Genomic DNA, 26,737 nt, shown 5'->3' with positions numbered 1-26,737 from the left:
GGACTGAGAATGAAAAAAGAAAACCTGCTGCTCGCTCAGTAATCATGGACAGAAGTGAACGCATTCAGCACCCATACCTACTCACTCACACACACACACACACACACTCATAAACCAGCTTTCCACCAAGAGCTTCCTGCTAATTTTAGTCCTCGGACTACTTTTCAAGGAACTAAAAGGTCCCTTCAGTCCATTGTTGTCTGCATTTCCATAGCGGTCTAAAGACCTGCGAAGATTCTGCAAATTAGTCCGTTGATGTATGAAAAAGCAACATGACATGGGACAAGGGCTGCTGGTGGTTGCAGGGGTAAACACACTCTGTAGTCTGCAGTTCAGTGTGCCTGCCAGCTTTATCTAAAAAAAACACATTGATGACATTTACTGCTGCATTTACTGATGCACGTTGGATGTAATGAGTGAAATGCAGAGGAGAAAAATTAAACTAAGAGCGTTTGTCTCCACAGTAAATCATCTGTTGAGTGTTTGATGATTATTTGTGCTTTACAACGTAACCGTCTTGAAACAATCAGAAAATAACTTGTTTTCCTCCCATTCACAGCATCGCCATGCTGTCTATCGCTCACCTCCTCAGCTTGCTTGATCTCTCTCTGTCTTTTTAAAAATGAGTTGGGAAGCCGACAGCAGAGCCTAACTTTACTTTTACTGTTATTAAACAAAGAAAAATGCTCTACCCAAGTCCTAAAATAGTCCCTAATTGATACTAGAGTACTTCCTTGTTTTATGAAGATAGCGGTACAGTTGAAGCAATCAGCGACGGTCATTCCTGCAAACCCCGCCCCGATAGTTAATGTTCCTGGAACTTAATTTAGACCCTGGTCCCTGCGGTTCAAATGGGGCTTTAGAAAGTACAAAGGCAGTGAGCTACTATCCCACCCAAGCTTTACTGTGATTACAATTAACTGGAGGATTAATCAATTACAAGGCAAAGATGGACTAGTGGTGCACGTCGGCCCTTTGGAGGAGTGCAGATTCAGAGGAGAGTCTGCATTATATTTGTAGTGGTTGCCGATTCTAGTGAGACAGAAGCAAAAGTAATGATTCTGCCGCAGTAGCCTCAGGTGTAGAGAGCCAGAGGTGAGAGCGCTCAATGCTTCAAAAGAGCGGTGTGTGTACATGAGGATGGTATACGGGGCTCTGTGTTAAAGACTCATTACACCTTGCGCATTGAATGCCTCTTGAGAAAAGCTTGGTTTATGTTAGCGGGCATATTAGCCCTCTAATGCTTGGCATGACCAGATGCTCAGAGGAGAACACTTCTGTTAACACAGATGTGATTTGAAAAAAGGTGATGGAGCACTTTATTTTCACCTATTCCCATGACTGGATTGAAGGTTGGCTGATCACAGAAAATAAAAAAACGCACCTGCATGATGGACTGAGGACAGCATGTCCCTCTGATGCAGCAGCCAGATGGCTAAACCTGAAAAAAAGGTGACCACAGCACGCAGAGAAAGAATGCTGTACAAAGTCAACTATCGGTGTAAATGTTGCTTGATTTTGATTTATCTTTGGGTTTTTTTATGACAATTTCAATGGCGAGTCTGTTCAGTAGAGGACTATAAAAAGAGATGAATGACGATGGTGTCTTTTTTAGTATCAGTTCATAAACAGTGATTCCAAAAAAAAACGCTTTCTTTTATCTCACACTAAAATACCGTGCGACATCAGACTTGACAAGCTTCACAGACATAACTGTATCAAGGACGGCCATCCATTTTGGAATAGGGTGAAAACTGCTCTTTAATGCGTCAATAGTATATCATTATTGAAAATACTGCAACAGCAACCTCCTGAGAAAACTAAAACCTACACAAAAACCTTCAGCTACTGTACTTCTGCCAAACAACACACACACACAGTTTTGTCTTTCACACTTCATCCGCACTGATTCACAACAATCCCAACCAAACTTCCAGATGGCCAAACACCTATCCTCCTCTGCAGCAAAATGCAAAGCCAAAACATCTCAGCAATAGGAGTGAACTATGTGCTGCTGCTTGATGTGCTGGTGTGATATCAGAGCTGCAGAGCGGAGCGGCGCAAAGCCCTTCATCTGAGCCGGGAAGTGTGTCAGAGTGAGCGACAGACAGCAGGTCTCCGGGGTCCCAGGGCAGCGCTGTGGGCCCTCGCGTCCTCCTACCCCTTTGCCCTTTCGTTCCCCCCCTTTCTTTCTCCTTCTCTCTCATCACTGTTTCTCTCACTCTCTCACTGCACCCCATTCGATCAAATTCACGCAAAGACATGCAGGGCTATTTATAGCAGAGTGGTGCTTTTTTATTAGCCTGTGTCTATTTGTGGCGCTCAGAAGTACAGAGGGCTTCCTGGCTGCTGACGTCAGCAGTGCAGCGCTGCAGAGAGATGGGTGGAATGAGCGAGAGAAAGGGGAGAAAGAACGACAGAAAGAAAGAGACCAAATGACAAAAAGAGGGTGGAAGATGCATGACATTTGGTTGTTGGTGGAGCATTTGCATGAAGCCTCTCGGGGGAAGTGAAAGGGGTTTATTTCTGTCTGCGAGATGCGAGTGCTAAATGAGTGCACACGGAGTCTGTGTACCTGTTTCTCTCTCATCCGCGCTCTGTGATATAATAGCAGGCTGCATGGGAAAAACCGAGTGGCTGGGATAAGGAGCCCCTCAAGAGAGGCTGGATTAGTGGAGAAACGCCAACCACGCTGCAGCTTGGGTAAACACCGTCAGCAAACCCAGGACACCCACTGAGTCATACATCAACACGCACAAGCGCACATGCATACATACAATGTATTCACATACAAACAAACACTACACTGCACACATCCCACACTGATAATCCCTGTGCGTTTGTGAGAGTGATGCAAACATGCTTGCTGGTTTACTCCCACATATGGTTACCGCATTAGAGCACGATAATTTCACACATTAGCTCACAACTGTCCAAAATCCAGCACCTTTATCTATTAGCTGAGGATCATATGCAGTTAAACCGGACCAACTGTAAAATAAAGGCTGTCAACTGTAAATACAGGTGGAAACAAGGACCGGAGGGAAGATTAAACACTGAAATTGATCTGCTATTAACATAAGAATGATGGATTTGCTTAGCGACGGCAAATATTTCTCAGTTTAGTACAGCGCTAGGCTTCTGGGAGCAGTCACTCTGTGAGCTCATTCAGTCAGTATGGAACTAGATAGAGCACATCCTTCACAAGCAGACCCAACGCCAGCACCTGTTTACACTAGAGGGCTTTTTGCCGCCATAGTTTAGGTTACTGCTAAAAGGAGAGAGGTTAGTTTCCATCTCCATGGATCAGAAAAGGGGACAGAGAAAGACAGAGATGATAGAAGAGCAAGTGCAGATGTAAGCAACAAATCTTTTCTTTTTTGTTCCCCACACCCATCAACAACTGCCAGATCCCAAAGAGGAGAGAGGAGAGGTCACTGAAGAGCACAGAGCAGGGGAATACGGATGGCAGTCAAAGCATTTTAGTCAGCTCAAAGTTGCCACTTATGAGGATAGCACACAAACAGCACAAGCTAACAATGACAGACGTAGAACTTTGGATTTTGAAATCACCATCAGGGCTCCAGACTAACTTTTTACATTTGTTGCACTAGCCTAGCACATAAATTTTTTCACCACGCCTTTTGGTGCCACAATAATACAAAATTGAAGCGTTACCTACAGCCGATAATGATCACTTTTTATTTATTTTGTTTTGTTATAGCAGCTAGTATACAAGGCTCCAGACTAACTTTTTCACCACTGTCCTGGAACCGCCCTGAAAAATAATTTTAACCGGCATAAATTATAAACTTCTCCTTTTACTTTGTTATTGTCATCTATAGAGATTATTTGCATAAAAACACACAAATCAAATGATTAGGAAATAAATTATTGTATTTTTATTCACATATGTGCTTTGATCAGAAAAAAATATTGGCATTAGTAGTTATAATTATGTATTATAAGCTGCTTGGAGCTAGTGTTAGGAAGTTAAACAGGTCATAATTCCCTCTCTATTATCTATTTCATATTGTTGTGAAAATATCTCCTTCAAACTGTATTTATTCAAGTTTCTCGGCAAAAACTAAATTTAACCATTTCAACACATCATGATAACGTTATAATGTACCTTCGCCCAATGCTCATTTTTACTGATATTGAACGCATCGTAATGTAATTCAATGGAAACTCCGTTGAAGTTACCCGTCAGCTCCGTTATTTAGCGAACTGTGCTTCCCACCGGCTTCTAACTGCTAACGTTAGCTCTAAAATACAGATTTTGAACCCCTTAACCTAATTATAGGGAGATTCGGTATAGACATGTTAAAAAAAATACAATCTAAATGCTCCTCAGTCCTGGTACTAATAGCCCATTAAAAATCCATTAATTGTTTTACACATGATCTCATAACTCTGGAACAATGGAGCCAAACGTTAGAGGTGAGTTGCATACAGCTAAATTGCTACTTAAAATGGATACTTCTTTAGAATGATGGGCAAACTAGTTTGTATTAATGTCAGTTTATGCCTATGCGTGTGTGTCATTGTGTATATACATAGATACATTTTATATTTTTTTCCCTTGATTCACTTATACCATGGTTTATACCTTGCAGTTATTTTCCTCTTTAAGTAATGTTTTTTTCTTACAAAGCCACGTAAAACAGCAGAATGTTAAAATGTCTAATGTCTAAAAAAAACACACATGATGGCGCAATGCTCAAGCTTTAAGGGAAGTTATAGCAATTTTGACACCTGCTATAATGTCTAAAACATGCTGCACAGTTCACACTAACAGTATCTGTTTCACACCTGCCAAGCCCAAATGCAAATGACCAGACTTTCTCACACTTCTTCTCACACAGGGGACGAACACATTGTGTAAGTCTACAGAACGCAGCTTTTGAATCCAAGTTGGATGATACACATTAACCCATTAAACCTGTTTTATAGGGATGTCTGAAAAGGTATCAGACATGCACACACAGGCCCTCACCACACATTAACTTGTTACATAACAACACAGTCACAGACAGCCACAGCAGGCATCCATAAAGTTGTTATTTAACAATGATAAACAAACTCTTCCTCTTTGTTTGGGTTTACATACTGACGAAGCTTGTCCTTACCTGCACCAGGAAGATGATAAGGAAGTAGAAATTGGCAATTCTTCTAAACTGTTCAAACAGGTTCTTTGGTAGAAAGTTCCAAACGGTATACTGTGGGAGGAAAGAGGAAAAAAACATGTAAGTCACGGAGAAATAAAAGAGGAATTACAGTTTGTGGTTTGCTTTTTACTGCTCTTTTCTGTATATTTTTCCCATTCAGTTATGATGTTTTTCAACAGAACTTAGGGAGGTTAAAGAAAAGCTTGGCAAGGGGAGAGAGATTAGAGGCATTCAATATTCACAGACTCTTGCATGTGTGCGTTCAGTCTGAGCCGGGGAGGGGGAAGAGGAAAGGCAACTTCAATAGCTTGGAGTCTCTGTTCTTTGTACTGCCTAGGGAGAAGGCCCTTGGGGGACCACAGGTATTCCATTGATTCAGATTAGCGACTTATCTGCTTAATTTGGCTACCCTTGAATTCAGAGCCGATGAACTTATCAGGTTGGTGACAATTTCTGTGTGTTTTGTTCTTTTTTTAAGTGGCCATGACTGCTGATACCATCGGGGATGAAGCAACACTTTTATCTGCTTAAATCCCAGAGAGACGGATCAACAATACCCTTCCGGTAATTCGGGGCCACAAGTACCAGGGTGACAAACAGATATATGCACGTGCATGCACGCGCACTTACACACACTCGCGGGGAAACAGCATTAAGGCACTGTTTATGAAGGGGAATGTCTGCATGGGGATAGCGTTGAAATGCAGCGGCAGCAGAATGGCCCATCTCATTTTGCCAGAGAGAAAAGAGAGTGAAAGTAATGAGAAAAGGGGGGTGGCGGCGGCGAGGGTGGTGGTGGTGCAGCAGCAACGAGAGCAAGAGAGGAGAGGCGGAGATTGGTCATTGCGGAGTGCAAAAGCAACAGGATGATGGAGAGCAGAGGCATGGAGGAGCATAAACACTACAGCCGGGGTAATTAAAGGCTGTTTACCCTGACATACTGGCAGCAGCCAATTGATTGGCCCATCCTCACTGGGACCCTCTGCACCACTATAAATCCCACTGCCGTCTCCCTCTCACACCGCTTCCCTCTCCTCATCACTTTCACCCTTCATATCCATAAGCAAGCACCTGCATGAGCCTGCCGCTGACACAGGATTGAGGGGTGAGATTAGTGGGAGTGGGGGGGAAGGGGAGTGTGGTCTGATCAGAGTCCAGGGGGAAACGACCCAATTGCCCACCCTGCCAGTACATTAATAGCAGCCATGTATTTCACTGCCACAGCCAGCGCTCCCCTGACAGACAAATAATCGCCTTCCGTTGGGAGCGAAGAGGTGCACGTGGAGAGGCAGCGGGAGGAGGAGGAATAAAGAGAGGAAGACACAGGAATGCTCAGGAGTTCATTCCAAGTGTTAGATAAGAGAAGAAAAATGCTTGAAGGCAGGTGAAACAGAATACACAGAGGAGCTGGGGAACAAACAGAGGTATATGAATTTCCTCTTGGTGTATGGCCAGACTGCAGCCCTGGCATGTGAGCGTGTTTCTTACCTTGGAAGACACAATCCTGTTATCACAGAACTTGGGTGGGATGAAAGCCTCAGTGGTGGAAGATGACCGATGACCAACATAGATAGTCCGACTGTCAACTCTTCTCTCATCGCGGCCAAGCTGGAGGACGAAGCAGCGGAGGTGGTTGGAGACGGGAAGAGATTAAGATAAAAAGAAAAAGGAAAGAGTTAGTAATTATGGGTACGTCTCTTCACTTAAACAGAGATTAGACGTTGAATGAGCCCAGTTAAATGCTGTATTTCAATTATTTGAAGGTAAGCCAAAATGTGACCCATCTATCTACAACATGGGGATGTAGAAGAAATCAATGAAAACAAAAGACTTGTTTTATGGTGCATTGTTAATTCAGGTGCAGCAAATCCACATCGATCACAAAGGATTTGTTGTGGCCATAAAAAGTCTTACGGTCTGATGAGGCCTAAATTCCATCCACAGGTCAAGAATTAAGAGATTAGAATTTCTACTGTGGTGCAGAAAATTAAAAAGACTTGAAAAGCACTCTACTGTTGAACACAAGCCAATAACTCCCGAGAGCAGAGAAAGAAAAAGTGTGACAGGGGTCAACACAACGGGCCAAAATGGTGATTGTGCGAGGACTATAACTTAATTTCTTCTCTCCCAGGTGGTCACTCATCGATGATAAACGAGTCATAAATGCGGGCAGCCAGGAGAAAAATGCTGTGCTCAGATTTATGGGTAGAGCTGCCGTGTCGTGACGCAGATGGCAGGGTGATATGTACACACACACACGCACAAGTGCACGCACACACTAGCCAAATGTCTGACAGAGGAAAGACTTCAGGAACCGGGTCAGGAGCCAGAGACACGCTGGACTCCCCTCAACATGAGGTGGCCGGGGCATTCCTCTTCCATAAAAGGCAGGTAGGGTGAATCACAGAGCGAGGCAGCAGGTCGTTGTCTTAACTTGCAGGAGCTCTCCTTACATAAATGTCACAAACAACAGTAGAAATATTGACCCAAAAAGGAGCTAAGGAAATTGTCAGGTAGGTCTTTTTTCCTTTTTTGAATTTAAAATAAATTTGCTGCACTGCGTGGAGCAGATATATTCTGCATAAAGCTACTGTTGCAGTTATAATTTTATAATAACAGTGGCTTCATGTGGATCAGTCATGTCCAAACAATTCAGAGTCTGTTTAATAAGGGCAGTAGCAATACCAATTAAAGATCCAGTATTAGTGCATCACTACCATTAAGATTCCCCCTCATTAGGCTACATGGGATCTTGAATTAAAGGGATAGTTTGGGTGTTTTGAAGTGGGGTTGTATGAGGTACTTACCCATAGTGAGTGTATTACCTACAGTAGATGACAGTCGGCACACCAGATTGGAGAAGCAGACAGGCACGAAAGTAAAGCAATGCAGTGCTGTGGACGGGGACAGCAGCCAAACATATTTTAGCCACCTAAAAGAAAGGCTCATTTAAAACAAATCAGTATCAGTTTATGTTTATGCTATATTTAGAATATTTCCCCTGCTTCACCTTGCCATCAGAAAGCCCTTTCCAATGGGGAACTGAAGCTGTTGTATCCATCCTCTCGCCAAAGCCACCAGACCAGTATTGTGTAACTTTAGTCAGTTCAGATTCACCCAAAGTCACACAATAGCACAAACAAACTGACCAATTGAGGCAGCGGTAGACCAGCAACCTCCATGTTCTCTGTTTTCAATGAAGTCTGGTTTCTTTGGCAGGAGAATAGATAATGGCTTCAGTTCCCTATCGGGAACAGACTGTATAGCTGTCTCACAGCAAGGTAAATATTCTAAATATAGTGTGCACGTAAACAGATATAGATTTTTTAGGTTGGCCTTTTTTTAGGTGTCTAAAATACGTTTTGCTGCCGCCGCCCCCATCCACAGCAGGACATCACTTTGCTTCCGTGCGTAACTCCTCTCTGCTTCTCCAAACTGGGGGCATGCTGACCGTCATCTACTGTAGGTAATACACTGACTATGGATAAGTACCTCATACAACCCCACTTCAAAAACACCCGTAATATCCCTTTAATCCAAACTGCGCACAAGCACACACAAACATTTTCTGTCCTGGAGAGTGCAGCCCAGAAAACTTGGCCTTCGCTGTTCTCTCAATGGCCTCAATTTCTATTCCTGACATCCCACACACAAGAAATCCTGAGGCTTTGGGTGGACAGCCACAAGGGCTGGAGGATCGTGATAGCGACAAAGCCAGTATACTGGATCAGCCAGAGCTACTACACCCATATTGCTTCCACCTCCTCTTCTTTCTTATCCTCAAGCGTGTTCCTTATCTCACCGTGCATGAAGACTATTCCCACCTTTTTCAAGTGTAAACCAACAGTCAATAAACATTCATAAGATAAAGCTGTTGACCAGTACTAAAATAAAGTGGTGTCTACGTTATATGTGTCTGTCGTCCATTATCGTTCTCATCAATTAAGCAAATAAGGTTAGAGATCTGGAAAAATTACCGTTTTTAAGGAATTTTAGGTTATATTAGAAAATCTGAGGTACATACGGGAAATTATATTGCTGACAGTATTTTTCAGATATTTGTGAATGACACCTTATTGATTTTATCACTGTGGTCCATAAAAAATAGACAATGTATGTCTTCTGGTCTACCTGAGTTGATGAGAGTTCTATCTACTGTTGTTACTAATCTAATAAGAAACTGTAGCTTTAAAGCTATCTGTCAGTTGGTCTTTCTAGTTAATTAGCTAATTAGGTGTAGTTAGATAGCCCAACTTGTTTTCATTTTATTTTTTGTTTCCTCCACCTTAGTTCAGTGTGTTTATTTTCACGATGCCATTTGTGTGTGCCGAGAACAGGTGCAATCAACGCAGTGGATTACATGAAATCCCACCAACAGAATTAACTCCACACACTGAGAGAAAGAGAGAGCACACCTGAACAAATTATTTTTTTAACAAGTCTACCCACAAACAAGCTGCATCTTGTAATGTGCGATCCTGTGATATTAACTAGTATTCCAGTTTTCCCCTTGTTCCAGTGCCAAGGTTTGAATTACGCTGGGAAAATAGGACATGGCTTTCAGTCCCGACGGGGTATTTAAGTCATTGTAACTTGAAGAATTTTTTTTCCATCTGCAAGTTCATGCATGCTTCGTGAATGACTCCAAAATATTTTTTGTGGACACTGGGCTTCAGTGCACTACATTTCTGCCAATATATATTAGTTCAAGGCAGTATTTCAAATGGTGATTGTATACATGTATGTGAATGGTTCATGGTCACCCTTGAATAAAGTGACAAATTGACAGTCAGAATCAGCATCTGCAAAACAAGTTTGTGCATGTTCCAAACTATCCTTTTCTCCTGCGACAGTCAAACACATAATCGTATAGTTTTAGTTGTGCTCTCAGCTCAGGTACAAGTTGTGCAGCCATTACTGTGCCTGTAAATTATTAAGGTTATGCAGGCAGGGGGATCTGCTTCATCTAATACAAAGGCCAGCAACATGTGGGTTGAGGGGACCGATTACCATGAACATCTGATCCTGGACAAGCGTCAGGGAACGTGTGAATTAGGGCCACCTGGACAGCGTGCTGCCCAAAGTCTGCTGCTGACAAGAGGTTAGATCAAAGAATAGCCTCAAACACTTGGAAGCCTAATTTATGCATGGGGGGGGACAAAAACACAGCTTGCATAACTCCAGTTCATGCAATAATTTGCTTCTCATTAACGGTCAAATAACACAAATTAAATTCTTTGTGTTAATTCCGAAATATTTCCCATCGTCTCTCCAGTCCAGACAAGAGAAGGGAGCCAACACCCTTACATAATGCTCCGTTATGCATGAGCAGCTATGTTCACACCTCAGTATGGCTGTCAAATCTACCATCCCCTACCCGCTCGGCACACACCGACACTCCTTCAGCGGGACCGGACGAACCCGGCTGCCAGAGGATGAAAGGAGAGAGTGGGAGGAAGGAGAAGCGTGAGAGAAAAGGAAGTACAACAGCATCCAAGGACACAAGCACATCCAGGTTTATCAAACAACAAGCAGCCCCCAGGACGAGCAGTAAGCCAAGAACACCCCCATGGACTACTTTGTTCATTTATTTGAATCAGATGCAGCGTTTCTGGCAGTTATCCTTCCTCTGTGTACTCTGAAAAAATGCCGTCTACAAATGTACTACATTCCAGATATGCAATACAGCAAAAGCCTATAAACATTAGGAGACAATGTAGGTCTAGAAAAAGCAATAATGTACAAAGGGCTGCGTACACAAAATATAAAATGCAAGTAAGGAACAATTTACAAAACAAATTAGCCTTGAGTCAAAGGACCTGCGAAGGGCTCTGGCTTCAGGGTTACAGGTCAGACCGCCAACAGCGTTTGCTGGCTTCCGCTAGTGCCAATCTTTCACTTGTGCCCATCTCTTTAGGATTTATTATGCAAAAGAGCCACGCTAATGCACAGTTTCAAGGTCGCAGGCCTTTCAGATAAATACACACTACGGCAACATCGTTGCAACAACCAACATGAGCAAGCTCTGGGCCTCAAAGATTATTCTCAAAAAGAAATGTTGGCACCTACACACACACACATAACTCATGCTGAAAATTAGTTTCTATATAAAATGAGGAAGTAGTCCATGCCCTGGGGTCCTAAAGATAAGAAAAGAACTATTGAATGTCCATTGATTTAGTGGCGAATTCACTGTAAAATATAATGAGGGTCCGACCATGAGGCCCGCTTCATTTTTTAGCAGTTACGTGATGCTCATCTAAAAAATAGTGAACTAAAGGCCAAACAAGAAATGCTAATGTGAGGAAAAATAGAAGTGATTGCATTATCTATACCTTGTTGTCAAAGGTCAAACAAAGTCATCCAATGCCAACGATGAGCAAGTAAAAATGGCCGAGAGTCAAGTGGCAGTATGTCAACAGCAAGCGATGAAAAAGCATCAGCTACAGAACATGAATGGAGATCAATAGAGCAAACATCCAATGCTAAATTGAGCTGAAATGTAATTGCTCAGTCAGAAATAAATGGTGCATTAGAGAATTGAGTGAGTCTGAAACTTTACATTAAATTATGCTCGAAATCAAATTATGCCCAAATTGTGAAATGGGCACAGGATGGGACAGGCGGGATATAAGGCTGCATTCAGCTACTGCCAAACTCCCAATGATGACTCGGGTCTGATGACACTGCGTCCTGTCACGGCATCTCACTATTCAGTGACTATCTCGCCTTGTCACAATCTGCATGCTGTTAGCTGAACAGACACTCTGGGTAACCAGAAAAGTACAAGGCCACTCACACTGTAATACAATCCATCACTATGGTCTGACAATGCAACCTTGTGGAAGTTTTTAAATCATAATTTTATATAACTTTTAAATGCAACTGACACTTTATCAGAGAGATGTTGATTCTCTGATTCACCAGTCTGTGGTGTTGCATAGGATTAAATTATAATTCCTCTATATACTGTATGTAAACGACGTGGACAAACAACCAGTATAAGTCTTCCAAAAAACAAAATTCACATTTTAACTTAAAAAACCTTACCTAAAGAATTCAGTTGCAGATTACATCGTACATGTGTCTGTAGTTCTCTAGTCACTCAGTGTAAACAGCACCTCTAATGTAAGTAAGTTGTGTAATGTAAGTAACCACAGTGCAATCCACCCTGTCAAATATAATCTTAGTTAATGTGACTATGGGCAATATGGTGGCGGTTAAGTCAATGCAATATAAACTAAGGCTGCAACTAACAATTATTTTATTATCAATGAATCTGCGGCTTATTTTCTTGATAAATCCATTGATCGTTTAGTATAGGGACCCCCAGGGGTCTGTGGTACTCTGTCAGGGGTTCTGCAAAACAATTTTCTATAAATCATAAAATTGTGCTCTATCATTAAATAGTGCATATCAACAGATGGGGACCATTTGTGCAAATAAAACAAGCATATGGTGTCCATTACTCCACCCACGTTAGCTTTGGGACAACAGAAATTCTGATGTGATTGCGACACACAGCAATAAGTTCATTATTTCAAAGTTGAAGCATTTACTGAAAGTCAGCTTTAGACTGGTAAGTTTAAAGATCTGGATTTATTAGGACTATGTCTTGCTACTCTTCATCATTTGAAAGCTTTTACTTGAATCAATTACTTGAAATGTAGGCTATAAATGCTGTCAAATTTAGTTCAAATGTTATTTGAATAAAATCCCCCTCTGTTTAAAAAGGTATACAAGTGGTATTCAATAACATTGCTAATTTTCCTGCTGCATGACCCTCAGGAAACACCAACATGCGAGTCACACAAGAATAAAACACCACATCCAGTTTCCTTTTACGTGGCCCTTCTTCATTGACATAAACATGTTGCCATTTATGGCCTGCAACTCTGCATTTGAAACAAGCTGTAAGGATTTCTGGCCATTCGTGATGTCACGAATAAACAATATTTAGACATAATTTTAAACGTAAACATTCTAAATGTGTCCCAGTTCATTCCTGGTTGCAGTGTATGCGAATGTCATCAGCTGACAGGAAGTACACATGGACCCAAGCTGTTGCCTAGCAACGCAATTCTGTTGCAATTCCATCAAAATTCGCTAAAACGGAGCGTTTCAGACAGAGGGTAAATACAGGCATATTCAGGCTGGCAGTATGAGGAAAATAAAGGTTTTTTTGAACATTACAGCATGTAAACATGTTCTAGTAGAAACACAAAATACAAGTATGAACCTGAAAATAAGCATAATATGGGACCTTTAAGCTTGGTGTCAAGGTTTAACTGAAGCGTGGCTCCGGCAGCAAGTGTATCTCCAGACCAGGGAGTGTTCAAGCAAGTCAAACTGACAAGTATCTCTAAGCAAACGGCAAATAAAGAGGCTACCGCGATGTGTAGGAGGAGGAAGGTAAGTGACAGCAGGACCGACATCGGGACACGGAGTGTTATTTACCCTGACACAAATAGATTTTGAGGTCAAAACAAAATCGATGCTGTAACTTATTCTTACAAAAGTGCTGCAGCAAATTGAAAAAAAAAAGCAAGCCCAAAAGAATACAGTAGGTTAAAGCTCGCCTGCTCTTGTGGTTTTGTAACTCGGGTACTAGGAAGAAAAACACATAAGCTCATTCAGTGCGGAATGCAGGATCTGTGCCATTAAGCTTCACAGAAATCCACTCAGAAAATCTACTTAAACACATTTAATGAGGTGTGAGGGAGCCGTGTAAAGAAGAGAGAGCACTGGGGACCTATGCTTGTACTCCTTTATGTCCTGCCCGTGTACTAATAACACTGACAACGACAGATTCATTGTTAAGTCCATGTTCCCGTTTGACCTCAGTATCCATTTCGTGTAATCCTCTGCACAAAAATGAACCAAGCTGCATAGTCGAATGTCTCATTACCAGTACATGAGAAGAGTCCTTTATCATACTCAACTACTTAACAACATCTGCTTCAGCTGTATCTTATCTATGCTATCAGGTTTTATGATGTTGCACTCAGCTTAAGTGGATTCATCACAGGTCAACCTTATCTGCCTCTTAATGCAGTACATATTAGCAGTTTTTCCTCTCACCACATAGTTTACAGGGAAAACCATATAACAAGGAGATCTATGATATTAAAGTAAGTCTAGACCTGAACATCAAATTATATTCTGAGTGTAATGGAATGAATAAATAGCAATTGAGCAACCGCCAGTAAACCGTTGCAGGAAATGTTGATGACAACAGTAAAAACAGCCTAACTGCAACATAAAGTTGCTATTATGACTGAGTGATGAATGTTTGAATGCAAGGGGAAAGATGCACGCATTGAGTCAATGCTGTTAGTCACTGCAGTACTCTATCTGGCACTCACCTCTCTTTCATTCTTTCTCGTCAGCCCACTCGCCCGTCTTCTTCCAGCATGCTCACTCTGTCTCACTAATTGTAACTCGCTCAGATTTGATTACACATCCAAGTGCTCATTGCCTACTAGGCTGCAGAGGAATTTAGAGAGGCGACAATATCGTTTGAAGAAAATATAGACACATTAACATCAAACCAAATTAAAGGGTTGTCAGAACAATGGCTTTAAGAAGTATTTGACTCTTTATTGCATTTCCTGTTGAGTTCTTAATAAAGCTATTTCACATCACATGGGCTAATTTGTCTAATTTCCGCACAAAGATCCTTTGTTTTATTTAAGTGAACAGATAGTCATGATATTCAATACATCTTTAATCACAAAAAACATCATTTAGTATAATTTAACCTGCTTATTTTCAAAACAGTAGCATCATATTGTCTCACGGGAAAATAATGTTTCATACCATTAAAGGGCAGGTCCATTATTATTATAATTTTTTTTAAAAGGTTTTTATATTATTCTTTAGCTTCCCAGTGGTGTTCCTTAGGTCAAACAATAACACAAACTAACTGTTGCAGCAGTAGACAAGCAACTCCCACGTTCTGTGGGGTAAAATGTCAAATTAAATGTTTTTGTGAATGGGGTCTGGTCTTTGTCTTGAAGAACCCCATATAACGGCTTCAGTTTCCCGTCGGAAATGGCTGTCTGATGGAGAGGTAAAACTGTGAACATATTCTAAATACAACGTTCACTTAAACTGATATTGATATTTTTTTGAGGTGGCTATAATTCGTTTTTCTGCTGCTCCCGTCCTCAGCCGCTTTACCTCGCCATCAGACAGCTCTTTCCAACGGGGAACTGAAGCCGTTATAATGCTCTCTTCGAAGCCACCAGACTACATTCACAAAAGCAGTAATTTTACCTCGCAGAACACGTAAGTATACATACAACCCCACTTCAAAAAATCCAAACCAACCCTTTCACTTATTTCCAAACTTGACTCAGCTAGTGCTAGTGGTTACATAATTATTAAATATTCATAACTTTATTGATTAGCTTACTTTGATACTGTAACCTACGTTACGAGTGGGCTATTCCATTTGAAAAAAACGGAACAGTAATAAAGCTATTTCACATCACATGTTCACCACACCTCATTTATAATAATTTAACCGGATTATTTTCAATACAGTAGGACCAGATTGTCTCACTGGGAAATAATGTTAAACATTTCATACCATTAATTATACTGCATCTTTAGACTTTTTGATATTTTCTTTTCCAGCTTTAGTCTCCCCTCTACATATCTAAGAAACATCATTAACAGGTGGATGTACATCTTACAATTTGTTTTTGGGTTGTCCGTACTTTGAGGCTACCAAGTCAAGGAAAAGCAGAGCCATTACCCCATTGTGCATCTAGAGCAGGCGTTACCTCCATCATGAATCCACCAACACTTGGCCTATGGCATAGTCTACAGAGCCCATATCAGAGGCTACTCTCTCCTCTGTCCGCTGTTTCACACTGTGATGAATGGTCCCACAGAGTTATAATAGTCCAACTTGAACTGAGGGCCGATCCTAAGGAGCTGTTGTGGATAGGCAAAGGCTCATTGTTCTACCAGCATCCCTGCAGCTGTACTAGACACAGAGCGCACTGTACCATGGGCTGGTACTGGCCTACATTACACTGTGTCCCTCGACAGTGGGGAGGAGGGGAAACTCATCTAGACCTCGTACTGGGAGCTGCTTCCTCAATCATTTGGTCACATCAGAAAGCAGGCAGATATTGCGCTAACTACTTTTGCAATGCCTACGGTCTATAGGCAATTTTTGAAATGTCAACCGTCGAAATACCACGGACATTTTGTGACTGGATAGCAGGTGGCCACGAGATGAAAATATGTGTGCAATGTAAATACAAACTATGCAAATCACTTGTGGGAAACCTGTGAGCACTGTGGACAATCTATCTCAGCTATTGACACCAGAGAAGATGATAAAGCACTGACTGGTTCCCAACCTGGGGGTCATCAAAGCTTCATGGGGGTCGCGAGGACATCTTGAGTTTAAGGGGTGCAAAAATATATAGTTGGCCTATGTCGCGGCAATTCATTCATTTCTGTGACGAAAACTAAAACTTTGGACTATTATTTAGATATAAACTTGATAAGTGCACAGTTAAGGGGCTGCACACATGCCGCGTCTAAAAAACGTGGAAAATGGCAGCTATGCCGCTATTTTTTTTTTTCTTTCCAATGTGCTTGGGAGGTTGCGATCCTGTCGCGCCTGCCGTTACTAAGCAACCAAAACCTGCGTGCTGCAATGAAGTTGATGATGAAGTTGCGGTAATTTAGCAGGAAGCCTCACCGACTAAACTAAACACAAGCAAAACAAAGATAAATGCACTTTCCGTAAATTCCTCACTCAATTTCTTCAACTTCTTTCAACCGGATGTTGTGCCGTCCTCGGACGGAAAGGGTGAAGTCAGTAAAATTGTCTGTGGGACAGATGTAAAGCTCTGGGTAATCCTGCACTTAAATGATTAATTTCTCCTCCATAAATTTACCATAGACTGATATTTACAGAAGAAAGAAAAGATATCTGCCGGCTGTGATTGGTTGTTGCTCGTTACATGACATGCGGTGTGTGCTGCAGCATTCCAAAAGTTGAACTATTTTTGTCTCGGAGCACAGCCGCCACGGGCCAAAAAATAGGCGCTTGGGAACGCTTGTACGCCGCAATGGCGTCGCTCCTTTAACTAACAAAGAACTAGTATAACAATGGCCAAGTGTCAGGGAGAAGAAAACACTAGATTTGTCAAAAAAGAAGACTATTAGAAAAAAAAATACAAAAACACTGACATTCGCATTAAAAGTTCCTCAAAATAACAGGAAAACTCATCTCTGAATTCACAGGAAATAATCTGCTCAAAATGCATCCGAATTCCTCGTATTACACAATCTTCCTACAGTTACTTCCCTATTTGAGTTAATTGAACAGTTTATAAGTTGTTCTGTACCGTTATTGTTATACACTGAATACAATATGAAATATTGATAAAATGACATTTAGTCAGGGGTCGTCAGAGTACACAATGATAGAAAAGGAGTCCCTAAAGGGAAACGGTTGGGAACCACTGTGATAAAGAAATGTTGTGGAACACAAAAAATGGCTGTAGACATTACAACAGGAAATGTGTAAGCAGCAAGTCACACATTGCTGACAGAAGTCTGCGGTCATTCGTGGCCTCTGTTCCTCAAAATATAACCTTACAGAGACTAAATAAAAGACTAGAACATAGCCTAAACGTCACAAAGCAAACCTGGGTTAAAGTTTTCAGTAGGCAAGTTATTTTTTAACTTTATAGTCTTAAAGCATTCATTTACTGAGGCTTTAGTTTTGCTTGAGAGATTATATGTTACTCCAGCTCGAACTTTGTCCCCATTGCTCAGTAAGTCCTGGAGAGGATGACAAAAAGTGAATAGGGTTCTTATGGAGAAAAACCTCCACACTTTTTGCTTTAAGACCGGGAAAAGTGAGCACATTTCCAGCAGCAGCCTAGTCACACTTTAATCTATAATTAAAGAGAATTTAAAGTAGTGTAGCCATAAATGGAGTATGGTTTTTCCAGCCAAGTGCACATATGCTCTGTTTTTGTGTGCGTGTGTGAGACAAATCACATGATTCAGCTACTTAGAACGAAGGTGCTTGATCCAGCTGCTTTTTCTATGTAGTGTATGGGTTGTGAACTTACTGCTGACAAGCTTTAAAAAAATCTCCATCTCAGCTGCAGCCCTACTGATGACATTATCTTTAATAATGTACTGGGCTACACTGGCTGTAATTGCTGTTCAATTAATTATCCTGAGACACTGCATAGGAAGGCAATGACAAAAATCAATGAGGCTGTTTCCTGCTTCTGCTCAGATGGCATGCTTGATTTGGGGTTGGGTTTCCTCACCGAGCGTTTCATCCCACTGAACTGTAAGCACATTAAAAAGACTCATTTCTCTCCCTGCGAATGAGCTACACTGCCTGCCTTGCTGGGAGTTTGTGGTGGAGATAATTATTGTAGGCTGTTGCTCAACCTAGGTGTTCATGCGAGCGTGTGTGGGAGGGGGGGGGGGCACGTTCGTATGTTTTCCAGCACTCGTTAAATCCTCACATGGACTTTGCTGTTCCTCTTCCTCTTTGTCAACGGGTACCCTATCATTTCAGGTGACAATAAAAAAAATGGGATGACAAAAACATTACAGATGCTGGCGTCTCACCTCCTCCCTCTGTGCTCAGACACAGAGAGTGAGACACAGACAAAAAAAAAAACATCCCCCCCCCCACACACATCTCAGCATTCTCTTCACATCTCACTGCGAATGCTCTCTGGGTAATGCTAGAGCTGGAGCATGGCACAGAAAATCTCTGGATGAGCCTTTATACATATATGGATGACGGGCATGCATTCTGAGTGCCGCCAGCCTGGCGAGGATACGTGGGTCAGGAAAAGGAGGAGCGATGTGAGGAGAATTCAAAATAAATGAAGCAACCTGAATTATTTAGAGGTACAAACTGAGAATTCAACCGAGCTTTTAAAAGGAAGTGGAAAATTGCCGCAAAAAGCCATCCGCGGTCCCCTTGTATCCAAGCTGACCCGCCCACTCCAATGTGAACTGCTACAGGAAGCCTGAAAGGGTCCATCCATTAGGTGGAGAAAGAGATGGAGAGGTGCAAAGAGGCTACAGGTCCACCCCCCCCTGTTTCACTTCAGTTTGAGTCACGCAGGGCTTTCCGCACTCGCCCACTATATTTCATCAGCCCGCTATCCCACTGCCGGCCGTTTATTCCTTCGCACTGCCACCCTCCCCACAATAAATATATTTATTATCCTGCTGTGTGTTGCAGATGAGCTCCTTTGGCTAGGTTTTCATTACTGAGCCAAGTGCAGGAGACCAGATGGAGAGAGGAGGAAGGAGGAGAAAGAAATCAGAGTAAGCAATTCTGTTTGCAAGCCAATTCACGGCGCAAGACTAATGGCGGCAAAACTGAGCACAGCTCTGATCAATACACATCTCTCCTAATCAAACAGGCCTGATAAATCAACTGGGTCTGCATGGCTTTTACGGTCTGTGGCCTTCAGATGGCACTCTTAACCTAACTGCTCACCCAAGAGTGACGACTCTGTTCAAGGACTTTTGTATCTCATTGGTTAATAAAAGCCCCTAATATGTTTCCAACAGGTGCTGCTAGCTGACACGAGTATATGAAAGCAAGACTGAACTGAATGCAATATAAAAATACAATTTGGAGCATTCTGTGGCAGCAAAACCACAACACACAGTAATGAAAAAAGCATCAGGAACATTTGACTTTACAAAGTGCTTATACAGTAATGCTTGAAATTAAACTCATTACCCGAACACTTGCAGGTCAGATGGAAGTACTGTATCGTACAGCAGCAGGTACAAAAACATCCTCTTTTATTGCTGAACGAACCATTAGCTTCCCCTGGGAAGAATGATACCGGGTAAAGCCTCTGAAAATAAATTCAACCTTGTGTGTTTACGTTAGCGGAAAAAAAGAAATCACCTTAATGTGCAGGTGTGTGTAGTCTGTGTGCACCGGGTTGTGTTAGTGCCTGCATGCAGGTTTGTGTGTACATATCAGACCTGCGATTGCTCATAGTTGACCTCAGAAACAGCTTTACAGAGCCCTGGGGCCTCCAAACGCATTTGACATGCAATCCTTCAAACACACTACACATAACAACATCTCCTGCCAGGTAGGGACATGTTTGTTTACTAGTGCTCGGGTCACAGTCAAGTAGAGACAGATCTGAGACTGGCAGGCCTCAGTGCATTAGCCTGCAGCAGGATGGATGGACTGAAGAGAGCTGGAGAGGAGGGCAGAAGGGTGAGAAGGAAGCCCTACTGAGAGAGGAGAGGACCAGAGTGGTGCTGCTCCTTGAGCAGAGACTTCACTACACAAGCCTTAAAACACAACTGCATTAGCATGATACAGAGTTACACGGTGAACCCCCCCACCTCCTCGGAATAAGACTTTAAAGCAATATCAGGCCACAAGAAAAAGAACTCTCATAACATCAAGGGAGGATGTTGATGTTCTATGTTATGGAAATAAATTGACTAAATGTCAGGACATCACTGGAGTGCTTATAACTCAAAATCAAAACCACAAGGAAAAACGGTTGGCTCGTCATCCTTTGATTAGAATACATTTTCACATGCTATTTTAAGATGCTACTGAGACAAAAGACATTACAATATTTAAGCGTTCTACAGCTCGTGCCTAAATAACCCCCAAGAGGCTCCCGTTAAAATGCATTCCTACTTCTCCGCAGTATATGGTGCTAATTAAAAAACCCTGACGTCTTATACTTCACACAAGAAATGTGATTTACAACCATAAAACAATCCAGCTAACTTTACTTTTTTATTTTTTTTTAAACTTTTCAGTCATATTAGGGTTTCAATATTATTTTTGATTAATCGTTTTGTAAATAAATTGTCCGAAAATAAAGTTATTTTATAAAGATATTCAATTTAATATCATATAAGACAAAAAAGCAGCAAATCTAGAGCTGCAAAGATTAATTGACTAGTTGTTAAATATGAAATTAATTAATCACCAACTATTTTGATAATCGATTGGTCGGTTTGAGTCACTTTTTAAGAAAAAAAAGTAAAATTTCTCTGATTCCAGCTTCTTAAATGTGAATATTTCCTGGTTTCTTTACTCCTCTATGACAATAAACTGAATATCTTTGGGTTGTGGACAAAACAAGACATTTGAGGATGTCATCTTGGGCTTTGGGGAAACACTGATCAACATTTTTCACCATTTTATATACTAACTACTAATCGATTAACCGACAGATTAATCGTTAGATTGTTGAAAATAATTGTTGCAACTCTAAGCAAATCCTCACACTCGAGAAGCTAGAAATAGAGAATGTTTGGCATTTTTGCTTAAAAACGGTCAGTGATTAACTGATTATCAAAACACTTGTTTAATTAATCCATTAAGTGACTAATTGTTTCATCACTTAATTCTATTATTGTATAATCCAAACTCAAAGCAAATCCATTTGTGTCAACATGACCACTTCCTGTCATCGTGCACAGGATAAGAGCTGGGGCTGCCCCCTCTTAGTCGATTAGTCATTTAATCAGTTTTATGCTTTTTCCATGCTGAATGACTTCATTTTAAAAAAGTTATGAGTGCATTGGAACAGTATGCCAGGAAATAATACTGACTCGGGTAGAAAATATAACTCCTGGGGCTGCAGCTGTATACTTTAGTCGATTAGTAATTTTTATGCTTTTTTCATGCTGAATGACTTATTTCTAAGAAACACATGAGCACATCTCTGGTAAACACAAGATTTAAAGTGGTGCTTTTGTGTGATACTTTGTGGAGAAACTTTACAGAGCTTTACAGATCTGTCGATTAAATCAACTAATCAATTAGTCGACCAAAATTTCTTTGGTCGAGGACGGTCCTAGTAAGAGCATCTGTCGAGCTTCAGTGTACTTCATTACTAAGCAGAAGAGTCACAACACAAAGCAGAAACTTCACACGTGTGATTTCCACTGAGCTAGAGAGTAGGAGGAGGCCTTCTGGTTACCATGGTGCAAAAAAAAGATACTGAGGTGCTGCCTGGGTGATGGTGTTTTCATGTGTCGGTGCTGTTCTCCTTGCAGTCAAGGCAGGGGCTTCCACGATGAATACTATCACATTTCCGCCAGGCTCCACCTCTCACAGATCATACTGCTGCCTTCAAGGGCTTGAGCGAACATCAAAGGCAACTGTGTGATTTTGCATTCCTGTCAGAGCATTACAACCTCTGGAGCTTCCCCCCCTGATGAAAAGCCCAACTCCACTCGCTCCCACAGCCATCTTTAATGATTTTCCAAAGACACACTCAGGGTTTAGTGGCACAGTGCATCATAGTGGGAGAGTCAAGTGAGACACATGACGCCTCCTCAGTGCCTTTTGGTACGAGCAGTCATACTCTCCCCCTCCTCTCTCTTCATGATGCACATGTACCCCCCGTGGGCAAGGGAAGGCTGGTGTGAATCAGGAGGCAGAGAGCCTCAGATAACGGCACTGTGTGTGCATCAATGACAGTGTGGCTGGCTGCCCCGCACAAAATATTATTTACAGCTCACACTGGAGAGAAATTACAGCAGCAATCCTCTCCAGAAGGAGGAAAATCAGCTGACCTGGCAACACTTAGAGAGAGGCCAGAAGGAGGGTCAGGCACTATAATTATTATATTGCTTCCCCTTATTCACTGTCGGTATCTATACTGCTCACATAGCCTGTGGGGGATTCAGCCCACTGGTGACAACAGGTTACTGGTGCATAAGAGGATGATAAAGAGGCAGTAAAGGCGGTTTAGCATTTATAAACCTGGCCTTGCGGATAGTTACTCCACTTTCAACTCATGGCTGATTAGGAAGGGCAATGAAACCAATGGATGAACTTTAAAAGGGTAAGCATTAAATTGACCAATCGTGAAATATGATGTCAAAGCAGTTCACGCTGGCAAAATACCAACTTGTTAAACTGAACAAATCCAGTGGCTGGATGCAAAGTAACATTAAGAGGGAAAAGAGGTACTGTAGCCAGGTAGAAACAGCTATTATGCATCCCAAGGAGGGGTGCATATTGATTTTGTTTTTCTTATTTTGTCTGTGCAATCCATTCTATCAAAAAGATATAAAAACTAGGGCTGCAACTATTTTCATTGTTGATTAATCTGTTGATTATTTTCTCAATTAATCGATTAGTTGTTGTACCAGAAATAGTGAAAAATGACAATCAGTTCCCATTCACATTTAAGAAGCTAGAATACATTTTTTTTTTCTTAAAAAATTACTCAAACCGATTAATTGATTATCAAAATAGTTGGCGATTAATTTAATAATTGACAACTAATCAATTAATCGTTGAAGCTCTAGATTGGACAAAATGACAAAGTGAAGGAAATTTTTCTCTATTTTGATACTCAACAATGAATCAATTAATCAATGAATCAACAATGTGTAGGTTAATCAATGATGAAAATAGAGTCTCTGATCTCAGCTGTGGAGACAGTGATGAATTTAATAGTTACAACTAATTGATTAATCTTTGCAGCTCTACTGTATGTTGATTTTTTTTTCTTATTTTGTCTGAGCAATGGTCGAAAATCTTAAGATATTGTATCAAAAAATAAATAAAAAAACAGCAAATCCTCAAAATTAAAAAAGCTAAAACCAGTGATGTGTTAATAAGCCTTTTGGCTAATTTAATTGGCTGAAATAATGAATTTGTTTATCAAATGTGTTGCTGATTTTATGATGATCCATTAAGATAAGATAAGATGAACCTTTATTAATCTCCGGAGGGAAATTCAGGTGTAAAAGCAGCAACGTCAGCAAACAGAGTGAACACAGGAGAGGTAAAGGTATACAAAAATTATAAAAACAATAAATAGAAATATAAAAGATACAGAGTGAATGGGTGAACATAATGTATACAGTCCGTCAATAAATAAATGTAGTATGTACAATAAATAAATGTAATATGTACATATGTGCAGTCTATAAAGTGGTATATAGGATGTATAGTGTAAATTAAGTAATTAATCAGCTATTGTTTCAACTCTAATGCTAACCATAGAGGCTAAACAGTGAAAGACATACAGTATCTTGTGATGCAGGTCTTTGTGACTTTAAATATAGTGTCTATTTTAAACATTAGAGGGACCCCCAGAGAAAAACAGTCCAGGTCTCTGGAGACAGGCAGATGCCCTCTTAATAGAAAAAATAGAAAAAACAGCAAATCTTCAAAATTAAAAAGCTAAAACCAGTGATGTGTTAATAAGCCTTTTGGCTGACTTAATTGGCTGAAATAATGAAATTGATTATCAAATTTGTTGCTGATTTTATGATGATCCATTAATCAGCTATTGTTTCAACTGTAATGCATAGAGGCTAAACAGGGAAATACATACAGTATCTTATGATGCAGGTCTTTGTGCCTTTAAATATAGTGTCTATTTTAAGCATTAGAGGAACCCCAGAGAAAAGCAGTCCAGGTCTCTGGAGACAGGTAGATGCCCTCTTAATAGAGCTTGTTTTACATTAACACAGATGAGACTCACTGTACATTTTGAAGGTGAGTTTACATGGATTCAAGTGTGTGACCTGAAAGCAAATGTCTCTCTGAGTTTAGCTAAAAATCAACTTGCATCTGTCGTGACTTCCTGGCTGGCTTGCACAGAAACTTAGCTAACTGGCTCCTCAGAGCAATGAAGTGGGACAACAGCTGCTTCGTGTTAACAGAGACATTGTGAAGTAACAGTTTGTTGTAAGTTTCTCATGAATATCCAGCGAAAACAAGACAAGGAAACGCCTGCTTTACAACCTTTCAGAGCAGATTCACTGCAGTTAAAAACTGCTAGCAGGAGCAGCAGGATGCCACAAGCTAACAACGTGTGTGTGAGTGTGTGTGAGATGTTGATGCCAGGCACACATACCAATCGGTTGAGTCTTCTCCGTAGCATCTTCTTCTGATTATCTTCTTTGATTTCGCAACGCTGACGAACTCTTCCGATTCAACGCGACGCCTATCTGCTTCAGCTTCAGCCTTTCTCCTTGGAATAACTTTACATGTATGTGTTAGTTAACCTGCTAGCCAGCCCTCCTTTAGCTATCTATCCTCTACTCTACCGGTAGTTCTAGCTATATGAAATGCCGCAGCGACGCTACATCGTTTCCATTTTGTTTGATTTCGGTATCTTCGCACCATTCGCATTCTCTCCGCCTGGATATATATTTTTCCGCGTTGCGGTGTTTTTTTTTTTTTGTAGCTGCTACTCACTAGTCGCGCTTCCCTTTCCTCCTCAAGGCTGCTGAGACGGTCCCTGACATTTCGCTCCTCTGTGTGCCCTGTTGCTGCTTACACTCCTGCGAATCATCTGTGGAGCCGTTTGCTTCGCCGTGTGACTCGCTAAACTGCCGGAGACACAACACTTAACAACTTAACTTGTCTCGTCAGTCCCCCTGGTGCTGCTGCACAGGTCGACTCACCTTCCCTGTCAAACAGTTTGTTACTCCAGCAGCAGCAGCAGACCCACTAACCGTTCCCACGTTCCAAGCTCCACCCGGCGAAGGTGCGGCGGTTGTCGTTCGCAGTGTATTCTGGGTAATGTGGTCCGAATTTGAACTACAGTACTTTCCTATTTTCCTGCATGTTCTTGTGGAAAGAGAGGAAAGCAGGTTGTGAAGCATGTTTTTTGTTTGTTTTTTTGTTGTTTTTTACATTTATCCTTTGATATTGCAATTTATTTATTTTATTTATTTTATTTATTTTATTTATTTTATTTATTTGCACATATATAAACTGCACAAAATCCAGTCAATGAAAAAAACAAACAAGAAATGTGCTAGGAGAGGTCAAGAAGCCTTACAGGCTTATACAAATGACTTCCAGGAGAAAAAAAAAATAATAACAAAAAAGGAAGAAAGATCTAAACTAACACAATTTTAAAAATACAACAAAAGTTAAACAACAACAAGAAGTACAAAACATTTGCAGGAAAAACCTAACCAAACAGTGGAAAACAATCCATTAAAAACAATGAAATACATACAAATAACAGTACAGAAGAAAATACGATATATCTAAACATATCAAAAAATAATTAGACATTATTAATTAAGTGTGATGATAATTTCCTTTTAAAATGTTCTAAGGATAACGAGCTCTTGATAACATGTATTTTGGTGTTCCATATATATCTGAGGGAGTAATACTCTGTTTTTTCCCTTTTTTCGAGGTTGTTTTCATATATGCAATTTACAGTTCGTAATTACAATAGTTTATAAACCAATTTTTAAGTAGTTGAGCTTATAGACAAACTCATTAAGTAAACTAGAGAAAACTACTTCAACATTCAAAATTGAAATAAAATGAAGAAAAGAAATAATAATAATAATAATAATAATAATAATAATAATAATAAAAAGAAAGAATAGAGTTAAAATAATAATAATAAAAATAATACAAAAATAAGAGAGTAATAATAATAGAAAATAAATAGAAATATCATTTATATGGGCACACACAGGCATCCTCCTTCACGTCAGATCACCTCCAAGCATATGTATATGTGCATGCGTGTAAACCCATGTAACTTTTT

The 26,737-nt window shown here is 40.8% G+C and overlaps 1 protein-coding gene across 9 annotated transcripts in view; it reads right to left on the bottom strand.

Annotated features, from left to right (window-relative positions):
* Positions 1-25,694, bottom strand: part of atp11c (ATPase phospholipid transporting 11C) — a 51,644-nt gene extending 25,950 nt beyond the window's left edge. For 7 of the 9 annotated variants that reach the window (XM_037781240.1, XM_037781235.1, XM_037781237.1 and 4 more), the window contains exons 1-3: positions 25,073-25,694; positions 6,660-6,779; positions 5,133-5,222 (exon numbers count right to left, since the gene is read on the bottom strand). In XM_037781240.1, the coding sequence (XP_037637168.1) occupies positions 5,133-5,222; positions 6,660-6,779; positions 25,073-25,099 (237 nt within the window). In that variant the 5' untranslated portion in view covers positions 25,100-25,694. Of the gene's footprint in view, positions 1-5,132; positions 5,223-6,659; positions 6,780-15,961; positions 15,983-25,072 lie in introns of those variants that run through there. The other 2 variants (XM_037781244.1, XM_037781242.1) reach the window with 2 other exon arrangements.
* Positions 25,695-26,737: the final 1,043 nt, after the last annotated feature.

This window comes from Sebastes umbrosus, chromosome 9, assembly GCF_015220745.1.
Source record: "Sebastes umbrosus isolate fSebUmb1 chromosome 9, fSebUmb1.pri, whole genome shotgun sequence".
Taxonomy (NCBI): domain Eukaryota; kingdom Metazoa; phylum Chordata; class Actinopteri; order Perciformes; family Sebastidae; genus Sebastes; species Sebastes umbrosus.
Note: the sequence above shows the minus strand (reverse complement) of the source record. Positions and strands in the feature narration are given on the sequence as shown.